Source organism: Leptidea sinapis, chromosome Z, assembly GCF_905404315.1.
Source record: "Leptidea sinapis chromosome Z, ilLepSina1.1, whole genome shotgun sequence".
NCBI classification, from domain to species: Eukaryota; Metazoa; Arthropoda; class Insecta; order Lepidoptera; family Pieridae; genus Leptidea; species Leptidea sinapis.
The window spans coordinates 2,072,600-2,084,725 of NC_066312.1; the positions used below are offsets into that span (position 1 = coordinate 2,072,600).

Consider the following 12,126-nt stretch of genomic DNA (forward strand, 5'->3'; position numbering starts at 1 on the left):
CGAAGCAGCAGCCCCAGCACCAACTGACGTAATTTGGTCATGAATTAATTCAGTCAGACATGAGTGATTCCATTAGAGGACGCTAATAACTCCATAAGTAATTAATGCCGAAATTTGAAACAAAGTGCATAGCTTTAATTCACACAATAATTATAGTGTTGAAACGTAATAAAAGTTGCAAGTTACACTAACGTTTTGATGAAGCAAACCTTTAAATGTTAAACGTAAAAGCATTGGCCATTACGATGACATGATTATCATCTGTTACATCTCAAGAAGCTGCCATTGAAAGGTTTATCTCAGTTTCGAAAGACATAACCAGTCTGAACTCTATTAGCACCGGCGAGTTAATTTTATTTACTAAGGCTGTTGAAACGTTCACGAATAAATGTATTCGACGATTACTCAAACTATACGACGACTTCAATTTTATCGCTTACGTGTATGGACATAAGGATTATCTATATAAATTGATATTTAAATTTGATTAATGAATCGATATGTTGATCTAATAACATTTTAATGAACTTGCACAGATATCGAATCAATGAATGGGTTTTAAATGTGTTTACGTTTTATTTTCTTAAACATTTGTTGAGTAAAGAAAATTACTATTTTAAAATGTTTATTGTTATTACTTATTAATTGATATTAATAATTTTCTTGTTCTGGCGACCTTGGACGGGTCGTTCCCTCCCCTAAAATATGGTTGAGGGAGACGATGGCTGGCCCATGCGTCATACTCGTAAGCGGGTGCTACTTGTGGTGGCAGGATGATCCCGTAACAAGAAACTCAGCTTCATGTTTTTAAAATTATTACATTTTTTATAATCATTAATAAACTGCTCGCAAAATACCTTTATTCATTGAAGATGTGTGTGGATTGATAGATCTACTGTAACTCAATAACTTTTGTTTTACGTAGTAATTTACATTGACTTGTTTTTTTTTTACTGAAGAATTGAAATTTTTTGACATTCATCAAATGTCATTTCCGTGACCTATTAATATACGACATGCCCTCTAAAATGCAGCTAGGATTTTTCCTTCGAAGATACCTAAGATATTCTTAGAAGCCTAGCTGATTCTCACTGTGAACAGAAACATATGATGATAGAAGGGTTTGGTAATTTAAACACACTTAACATTTAAATATCTGTATTTTACAGTTTCCACTAATAATTATTATTATATATAATACAATTCACAATATGTACCTAATGTCCCATTTTTTATTATTAAAGTGATAATTATATTAAATAGTATTTAAATATTAACAGTAGTTAAATGAATGTAATTATTAATTAAGATATCTTATGACAGTTCATGACGTTGGTAACGCTTGTCAACACATCAAGCTGACATGATTGCACATTACTATTTGGGCGATTTTTCTGTGTTTGTCATTTCGGCGGTATCCTATACGATTAATATTGAGAATAGACTGTGAGAGACTTCCTACGTGAATTATTAATAGAATTGATAAAGAAAAGTTTATGATTTAAATTATTATTCCTTTTAACTTATATTCATCACTATTCGCTATTCTGTGAATGTCTTGATTCTTTAGCTCTATAAATACTCATAATTGTATTAAATCACATACATCATTCTTAAGTTCTTCGGACAAGGCTCCCGAGAGTGAGTCCATTGAGCGCCTTGTCGTGCAGGGCAAAGTGGAGGGCCCCAGAGGGAGAGAAGGTTGCCCATGCGATAGACCAACCAAATTAAGTCTACTGTGGACGGTCCTATGAACGAGTGTACCAGGCTGTCGGCCTGCTGGAAAAAGTGGCGAATGCTCCTCAGGCGAATTACATCTGCCCCAAAAGATGTCATTCGTGTCTCGTGATGACCACGACCGATCTGCCAATAGTGTCACGAAGAAGAAGAATTTATCATTGAGAATACCTACCTCAGAACTAAAGGTCAATCTGAAACACGAATTTAAAATTTAGATTTTATAGAGTATCGTAAGTAAATCTGCATACATTAAAAAATAATAACTTTAATGTATACATTCGGTATGATTGTGGATCTATCGAGAAGCATTTATTTTTGTGTTTCTTAAACTTCCAAAGTGAAACTTATTTTATGACATACTGTGATGATATTACAAAAGAGCTGCTCTTTTAATGATATTACGGTATAGTATCTAGTATCATTTCCTACTATGCAATTAGTGACAAAATTCACACATACTCTCGATGAGTGGGTGAGTAAGAAAAGTGTTACGCATTGAAGGAAGCATGAATCATCGCAACTGATGAGGTATTCATTTATTGACTTAATAACATTTGATACTAGAAGGGGTACGATTGTTGGATATTTGTATTGCAACAGAAATTAAGAAAATCACCAAATTTTTTTATTTGAACTCTTCTTCTCGGGCTGTCACAGTTTTCTCTTTTAGCAAAATTTAAAGTCATATTATCCATATCTAAATATATATATACCTATTTGTTTGTCTATTGACAAATCATCCCGTTTTCTTTAGTAATTATCCTGTACCATGTCTTGTCTGCTATCAACGCTCGTTCATCCGACCATCTTTTATATTTATCCTCCCATAAGTTTTAGAAATGTAAAGTTATTTTGTATGTCTCTCTTAATCTATACTAATATTATAAAGAGGAAACATTTGTGTCTTGGTATGTATGTTTGTAATATTTTCACCCAAAAACTACTGGACCGATTTAAAAAATTCTATCACCATTAGAAAGCTGCATCTTTACTGAGTGACATAAGCTATATTACTTTAAAAAAAATAGGAATTCCTAAAAAATATGCAATAATGTAACCGAAGGTGTGAAAAAATTTGTCATAAATAATCTGTCATAGCGTGCGCTGCGGAAACTATTAATGGTAGAACAATAAAATGTTCTACAGTATTATATAACGTATAAATATCTACAAAAAAGTGCGGGATATCGTTTGTCCAAGTAATGTAGTTATGCCACTATACCTATATATATTACTCTTCTACATTTTAAAAGTTGATAAAAAGGCCGACAATAATCAAAACATATTATTTATACTTCTGAATTAATCCTTATCCCATTAAATGATATTTTATAAAAGACTTTTTCAGACCGTTTCAATACCTCTAAAATACTTTTTAAATTATTAAAATCGGATATTCCATTCAAAAGATATAACGAATTTAAAAATGTCAATCTAAGGAAAATAATGCAATAATAAAATAATAACTCAGTGAAATAAAACTTTTATGTTAAAAAAAATAATCTACAGTCTGACTTAGTAAACTTTCCACTACCACGAGATCTATCTATCTACGCGAGTGAAACCGTGGGGCATTGCTAGTGTAAAATTAAGCTGTGGGTTTATCATTAAATAAATAAATATTGGTGTATACCATTCGTACGCGTTGTCCAAGTATGCCGTTCCGATTATTACCCATTACACTTATCACTACTTAGTTCCTAGTGGTCTATAAGTCCCATGTGAGGCCAGATGTTTAACATGGCTTTATCACTTTTAGAACCTTACTATTAAGGCTTCCGACCAAAGGCTACGATCCATCTCGCCGCATTCGTCTCAACAATTCTCACGACGCAGTAGCAACTTCATAACGGTTATCGTAAAAATATCAGATGTCCCAACTGTTCCCCAAGCATGTCCCAAACACTCTTAAACAGCCCACCTCTATTTACATAGTCGTTGACTTCTATAATAAGCCGCCTTTTGTTTTATATTTGCATCAGAATAATTACTATACACGGCGCTTAACTTAGTCTCTTAGTAACGGTGTCTCGTTCTTTATATTAAGACCACCTATGTTAATTATGCATAACATATTCTTATGAGAGTTATCTGAAAGTAAGCCTGTATTGTTTTGAGGATTCTATTTTGAATACGAATAAAATAATAATTGCGTTTGGGAAACTCCGTAAAACCTTCGCGTCCCAAATACCAGTGTCTGAAGACGAAGGTTTTAACCTGTGTGTGTTGCCAGTGATGACATACGGAACGCAGACGTGGTCGCTAACTATGGGCCTTATGAGAAAGCTCATGTCGCATCCGTAGGAGAACCAAAGTCACCGAGATAGTTCAGATGGCTGCGAAACTGAAGTTGCAGTAGTCAGGGCACATAGCTCAAAGGATAGATGGGCGTTGGGTCATTAATGTCTTCGAATGGCAACAACCTACCGGAAGACGTAGTGTTAGTAGGCCCCCACTAGATGAACCGACTCATCCAACGTATTCCGGCGATCTTGGCCTGATCGTCGGAATATAATATCCAATATCCATAATAAAACATTATTAATTGGTCATACGCTCATATTTATATTCACGCAAATGTTAACCCTAGTATATCAGGTTGTCAAGTCACGTTACAAGATAGCGCGCGACTTTCAGCCACAGAGGAGTGATGCCTCGCATTCAGTTACTGAACTTGACCTTATGATCAATTCACACTAAAGCAGTTCATGAGATAATTCTTTATTCATTGTTTGCTTTGATGTAAAGTGAGATCACCGATACAGTTGTCTTCCTGTTCCGCACTAAATTTAGGATTCTTTAGGTAAGGCGGGTTGCCAAACTGCCTTAATTTTTATAGAGTGGCTTAACATGGATGTGGTCTAGTGTTATCCTGATGATAGACCACTATTGACGAATTCCGCTTGCTTTAATCTTTTAATTAAGAGCTTATAATAAACAATGCCCTTCCGAACCTACCATATACATAGCATCAAATTAATGTGACCCGGTGTGTGTATTAACACGGGTTTTGAGACAGTTGGTGAGAAAGACCATTTTCGGACGTTTTTATCAGATAATTCAGATTAAAGAGTCATTAAAATTGGTTCAACCAGTCGAAAGTTCTAAGGCAACAAACATAAAAAAATACGGTCGAATTAATAACGTCCTGCTTTTTGAAGTCGGTTAAATATTAGAACTATTGCATTTTAAACTATCAAAATACAAACTAAATAAAATTATGAATGTAGAACTCACTAATATAGGAAATCTGCCGATGGCGGAAAGCGAGCTATGCGGAGCCAGAAACGAAGCTGGTAGCGGGGAAGGTTGAAGTTTGCCAGCGATTTTAATAAAATTGTGAATTGTAATAGTGCATACAACTACAGTAATTGTCAATCGCTATTTTCGTGGGACAATTTTTTGACCTTCATTTTTATTTTATTTTTAACGTATGTAATAGAAAAGGTACTTTTTAGGGAGTTTACAACAGCGGGGTATAATTGACGACTCTTATTTTGTTCCAGGACTTTCAGTGGAACAAGCAAGGAGCAGGCTCCTGCTGGGGATGCGTCGACGTCCCACCAGGATGACGTTGGCGACGCCATGAACAAGGACAACGTGTCTACGAAGATCGCAGCTGGCATGGACCGCTGGCAAAACACCATCGAAGAAATGATGCATCTACGATCTCCGAATAATCAGGCGTTTAAGGATAATTACTGGGTCAGTACATTAACTTCATTGTATTCATTGCCTACTGTTAGAGTTTCTAAGGTTTTTTCCATTTCCCTAAAAGATTTTTTTTTAATAAATTATTATTCGAACAAAGCAAATCTTATAACTATATTTATAATACTTTGATTACATTTAATTAAAACTATCATTACGGGGAAGTGTACCAAGATTAGAGCGTCGCCGGGCTGATCCGTTGACCGAACTAGCTGCCAGTGCTTGGGTATTATTGGGTTTATTGCTGGGGTTTCTGTTGACTTAATAGTAATATATCAGCCAACACTAACAATGTGCTGATAATCGAGATTTTTTTAACTTCGAGTACGTGCAGAGGGTTGTTAGTATCGAGTATTAGCAGCCAAATTTCTCTATTAGATTGTATGTCAAAGTGCGGGATTTTACACGTAATTCAAAACCGCGCGAAAAACACCTCTTTCCTAGCACAGCCACTTTGTAGAATCTGTTGGCTGAAGAATTCCTGAGCTGATTACGCTTGACATATTCGACTATATCCGCAAATGTCCAGCTAAGTATATAAATACACTTGCATGTTTGCCTCTACATAAAAACTTCACTCTTATTGTTGTTCATATTACATCAAAACTTGGAAACAAACCCGCTACGCAATGCTTTCACTACGCACACCTACAACAAGCTCTTACCCGCGACTTCGTTCTCATTTACCATATTAGTTGGGGTTCCAATGCTGCCAAATTTATATTTACAAAACAATCATATATCTCACATAGCTCGTAAGAAACTTTGTCGTTTGGTAATTTTTTCTCTGACTTATTTTGCAAATCCGACTACCACGAAAGTTTTTATATATTTATATAGCATATGACACTCAGAAATAATGTGGTTATCTATTAGTAACAGAATTTTCAAAATCAGTTCAGCAGATCCAGAGATTGTCCCCTACAATGTCACGAACTTTCATTAATTATAATATTCTTAGTAAAAATATCTGACAGAACCGTTAAAATTTATCCTTATTCTTATCTTATTATTATTAACATCTAAATAAATTACTTTTTTAAAAGTTTATTTAAGCGTTGAAAATAAACCTTGGATTATATCATTAATCACTGTCAGTTAATTTTGCTAAAACCCACCCATCTACAATAAATACCATCTAGAGACTACCATTTATTAAATGGGAGGTGGTATTTACACCTCCTTTTACCAACAACCATGACAATTTCTTTCAGCCCTAAAAACATTGTTCTGTAAAGTCAATCGAGACATTACTATCGTATTTGTGTTAACAGCCTTTACATTACCGCTTAATTATTATTACCAATTTTTTAAAGTGTTATTGTGGATATACTATGATTATCCGAGATAGACAAATGCCAGCGCGGACTTTTCTGTGAACCTTTATAAGATACACAATTCTACTATACATTATTTTGTTGTATCTCAAAGGCAAAGGCTGTATAGGGTTTTTGTTGAAAGCTCCCAGACGTTATCCTTTTTACGACACCTTCAACAAATTTCGTTAATGTTATAAAATAATGTATACTACAACTTAACTAAAACCATTCTCGAGAATCATGCTATCCATTGGTGAAAACAGCATGAAAATGGGTGCAGTAGTTTTTGATTTTATCGTGAACAGACAGACAGCCGCGGCGGAGGACTTAGTTTTATATTATAAGTAAAAATAAATAAATAAATACGAATGGCACTTTCACGCAGTAAGAACGTAGAGTAGTAATCATAAAATTTGTTCACGCATTAAAGATTAATTAGTGCGCCTATTATATATTATATTAATCATATTATCTTTTAGTATATTATGTCTATATAATATATCTTAATATATGTATATAAATTACGTGACACGTTGTTTGTCCGCGATGGACTCCTAAACTAATGAACGGATTTTAATGGGGATTACTTCATCGAGCGCAATTTAGTCCAACTTGAGAGATAAGATAGTTTTAATTTCGATTTAAGACCCATAATTATTTTTAATTCCAATATTTGTTTTGTATGGATATATTTTCTATGAAAGAATATATTGACTCACGGTTTGACAGTTCTGCTGTGAAACAATTTCATTAAAACAACAGGAAGCATATTTTACGAAATAATTCTTGATATTATGAAATATTTTTGACAAATTCATAAAAAATCAGTATTTTATTTATTATGTACAGAACAATGTCTGTCTGGTCAGCTAGTATATATATATATATAGTCTAACTTATTTAAAAAAATATATAATAAATATTAAGCCCGGGTTCATAGGTAACAAAAGATCTCTCTGCCATCATAATAAAAGTTGTAACTTATCACACATTTTAATTCACACTATTGTTTCGCTAGAAGTATTGTTTATTACCTAATCTTATTTATATTCTTTTACATCTACAGTACCTTGATGCAACGTAATGCAAATAACTCGATTGTTCTCTGATACCCACGAAACGGCTGATATTAGTGAAAGTAATCAGATTGGGTATTATCGAGAAAACTTTTAAGTGAAAGGAATGCCAACCGCAATTCGATGTCATTTGAAAAACAATCTTATGATGTAAAATAAATTATTGTCTCGCCTGTTTTTATCAGAGACAATAAAACTATGATGCATCACGTTTTTAAAGAGATTTGAAGCCATTTATTTGACCGCATGCAACGCGAAGCTGCTCGAATTATCGGGGATCCGATGCTCTGTGAAGAGACGTCGCATCATTGTGTGTCTTCTACCGCATTTATCACGGGGAGTGTTCCAAAGAGCTGTTTGACCTGATTCCTGCCGCCGAATCCCACCTTCGCACCACTAGCCTAAATTAGGATATTATATGTGTAGCATTCCTACACAGTTCGGTTTTCAAGGAACTTTCTTCCACGTACTACGAAGCTGTGAAATGAGTTTCCAGGACAATACGACATGGGTCATGGAAATATGGACAGCGGTGATCACTTAACAATGGGTGACCCGTACTCTCGTTTGTCCTTTTTTATGAAAATAAGGTACGAGACGAGCAGGACGTTGTGTTGATGGTAATTGATACGCCCTACTCATTACAATGCAGTAATGCTCAGGATTATTGAAAATCACAAAAATTATGAGCGGGAACACAATTGCACTCTTCACCTTGAGACATAAGATGTTAAGTATCATTTGCCCAGTAATTTCACTAGCTAAGACGCCCTTCAGACCGAAACAGTATAATATTAACATATTACTACTTCACGGCGAAAAAAGGCACCGTTGTGCTACTCATAACCTAGCCGGCATCCGCTGCAAAGGAGCCTCCCACTGACCTCCTCTTCCATGAAAAAAGAGGTCTACCGTCACATTATTATTGTATTTGCTTATACTTATTTATTAGCACATGAGTTATTAGTCTGTATTATTTTGCCTGTGCATTTGTAAAAATAATTTGATTTCTTTATAAATTATATTCCATCTGTGAATAGAATTTTGTTTTTGTGCTTTTTTCTTGATAATTGATTTTTATTTCATTTTATTGGTAATATATCTGATTGTTGAGATTTGCTGACTTAGTTTGTTAAATGGATTGTGAATCAATTATTCTTTCTCTATTAGAGTTTGAATGTTCACTAGTAATGGCTGGTAATTACCGGTTTTGGGAATTAAAGTTACAGATCCACATAAGCTTCCACAAGTCTCTCATTAATACTGGTTTGGCTTTTGTAGTAATGCACATGTTTGCATTGAATAAAAATAAATTCTTTATGTGAATTGTTTCTGCCGGAGAATATTTTTATACGACCATGACGTGTCACACATAAAAATGCCACATATCATACATGAAGATAATATTTGACCACAACGCGACGCCTAGATATGTCGTGAAGTGTTAAAAGTACCATTCCTACCATCAAGAAACGACAACGCCCATTGGTTGTTGTTTGAGATAAAAACAAACACAATCAAAACCAAAGTGCATATTGTAAGTGCATACAGGGTGCAACTATATGCAGGAAATGGAAGAACGCATTCAGTGAGTACCAGGAACCCATGAACAAATAGCAATTTTTACATATACGTTACCTTATAAAATTACAGAAATACTTTGATATAAATACTTCTTTATAAAAACTCTATATAGTAACTTTTTTGATCTGGTAATTTAAATAATAATTATGTGCTTTTTAAAAAAACTTGTACTGTCCGGTTATACTAAAGTAAAATTGAACCTTATGCAATCAATTTAAGGCTTAAAATATACCCAACGAACTTGTCATGCACAGCTATTTCGAAATAAAATAATGCAACCGCATCCTAATATAAAATACTTACTTAGGGCTTACGCTCAATGTTGTATGTCAGTATATTATACAAAACCTTTAGAAATTATAATTTATATTTTGCAAACTAACAAATATATAAAAACCGGCTAAGTGCGTGTCGGGCAAATGTTATAGTTGATACTGGCACCTTCCTGTAATCAATTTTCAATGGAATTTTCCTTTTCCAAGTACATTAACGTACACTACATAGATAAATACTAATTCGTCATACATACCTTGTGTTTCCATCAGTTTTATCACTTTAACCTTAGATAATTAATTATACGTCTGGAATCTAGATAGAGTCTCTGTTAGACAACCGACAAAAACAGGCTAGGTTAGACTTCAGTGTGCGTGACAAGCTACGTCTTACACTCGCGATTTGTATGACACTTTGTGTCAGTGCGTGCTTGCTCAATTAGAGGTTAACTTTAGACTCAATTTTTTTCGACGTTTCTACGGCTGTCATGGTCTATCTAGACGTATATGATCTAAGCTTTAAACATTACAATATATACCAGCTACAACATACTATTTCTATGAACAGACGGACCGATATGACTGAATGAGTTTTAGTGCACTATTCAAGGGCATTCAAGAGATGGTCCCTTGGTCAAGGGTTCCTTAGTAACATTTACTTTTCTTATCTATTTGATTCTCAACTTTTGTATCTGAAAGTTGTTGTCTATTTGCAATGTAAAAACAATTCAGTTCCTAAATTGATAAAAGAGAATTGTAATTTAAATGTTACGCAATTTCAATGGGTTATCTTAGACATATGTAATGGTGTGACTTCTAACATATGCTCTGAGTAGAAATTATGCGATATTAACATATTGTAATAAATCACACTTATGTGCTCAGTAAATCAAGCAATCGCAGCTTCTTATATAATTTGTCAATATGTTTTAATTTAATTTATTGTCACGGAGCTGCTGTCACAGCGGAAGAGAAAAATTAGAAAAGTTGTCCGACTGCTTACGAATGCTTGTCAAATGGAAATCTAATAAATGCTAACTTTTATAAATAGTTTTCTGCATGCTTACGTCTAGTTTCGACTCGTGTCTTATGTTAAAGCTTCAATGATAAATTCTTATTAAAATACTGCTATTCTTCAAGAATAATAATAAACCTTGGAACAATTTAACAAAACTGATGATAGCTACAAAAGTATAAACTGCAGAATGACGTGATTTATATTATATAAAAGTACACTTATCTGTTAATCAGTGTCCTCAAATATTTTTGGCAACATTCTCTAATCTGTGTCTTTAGTTCGACATTGTCAGTATTCAAACGTAAACAATGAATTACAAATGTAAATATTATTAATTGGCAAGGCGACAGGCGCTGTTCTGTCAATAAAAAAAAATGATATACTTTCAGAAATAATGAAGTCTAATAAGCTATCGGAAATGAATGATTTTATAATAAGTACTTATAAAATGATAAGGATTAATATTGTATTTGTGTTAACCATTTTTACATTACCGCTTTAAAATTGCCAATTTTTGAAGTATTAACATGGATATAGTATGTGATACGGTGATTTTAGTGAATTTGTTTCTCCAACACAAATAAGTTATATGTGGATAACGTAGTTGATAATACATGTATTTATAGAGGTAAGAGGTAGACGTAAGATAAGTATAATTGTTTGTTGTTCCCAATAAAATAAAATAAAAATAAAATTATTAAGAGATAGATATAAGCCATCCTGAACTTTTCTGTAGAACTAAATATAAGATCGATGTATAGTGTAATTGTGTAAGTAAATATATGATACACAATTCCACTATACATTATTTTGTTATATCTCAAAGAGTTAAGTCAGTGTTTTCGTTGAAAGCCACCACACGGCGAATTTTTTTCCGACACCTCCAATAAATATCGTTTATGTATACAAAAAACTTATGAACCTTCCTCGAGAAACACCATTGGTGAAAACAGTTGAAAATTTGTTTTTTAGGATGCAGTAGTTTTTGAGTTTATTGCGAACAGACAGACAGACAGATGCGGCGGAGGACTTTGTTTTTTATATGTATGAAATGTTAATGATGCTTTCTTCTCCATTTAAACTTTATTGTGCCAAATCTCTTATTTATTCATGCTAACCTCTGATTTGTTTTTACCTGCTAATAATTTAATGTAACTCTAACTAGACCAAAGTCAAAGCATTGCGGCATAGGGTAAGCTGAAAAATATGCCTGTTTCCGTGTCTGTCTGAAAATTTTGATGCGGTTTTTGTTAGAAATCTTGTATAATTGAGATGCTTTTTAGCTATAGGGAATAAACATGTATGAAAGATATCTAGCTGTACTAAATGACACATTTGAACTTACCAGGAACGCAGAAGTATAAACAAGCAGCGTTGTCGCTGTGTATGTGGGGGGTTGTGGGAGT

At 33.7% G+C, this 12,126-nt stretch overlaps 1 protein-coding gene across 3 annotated transcripts in view; it reads left to right on the forward strand.

The window, feature by feature from the left end:
* Positions 1-12,126, forward strand: part of LOC126978391 (nostrin) — a 90,747-nt gene that overhangs the window by 52,357 nt on the left and 26,264 nt on the right. For all 3 annotated transcript variants that reach the window (XM_050827162.1, XM_050827160.1, XM_050827161.1), the window contains exon 2: positions 5,247-5,445. In XM_050827162.1, the coding sequence (XP_050683119.1) occupies positions 5,326-5,445 (120 nt within the window). In that variant the 5' untranslated portion in view covers positions 5,247-5,325. The remainder of the gene's footprint in view (positions 1-5,246; positions 5,446-12,126) is intronic.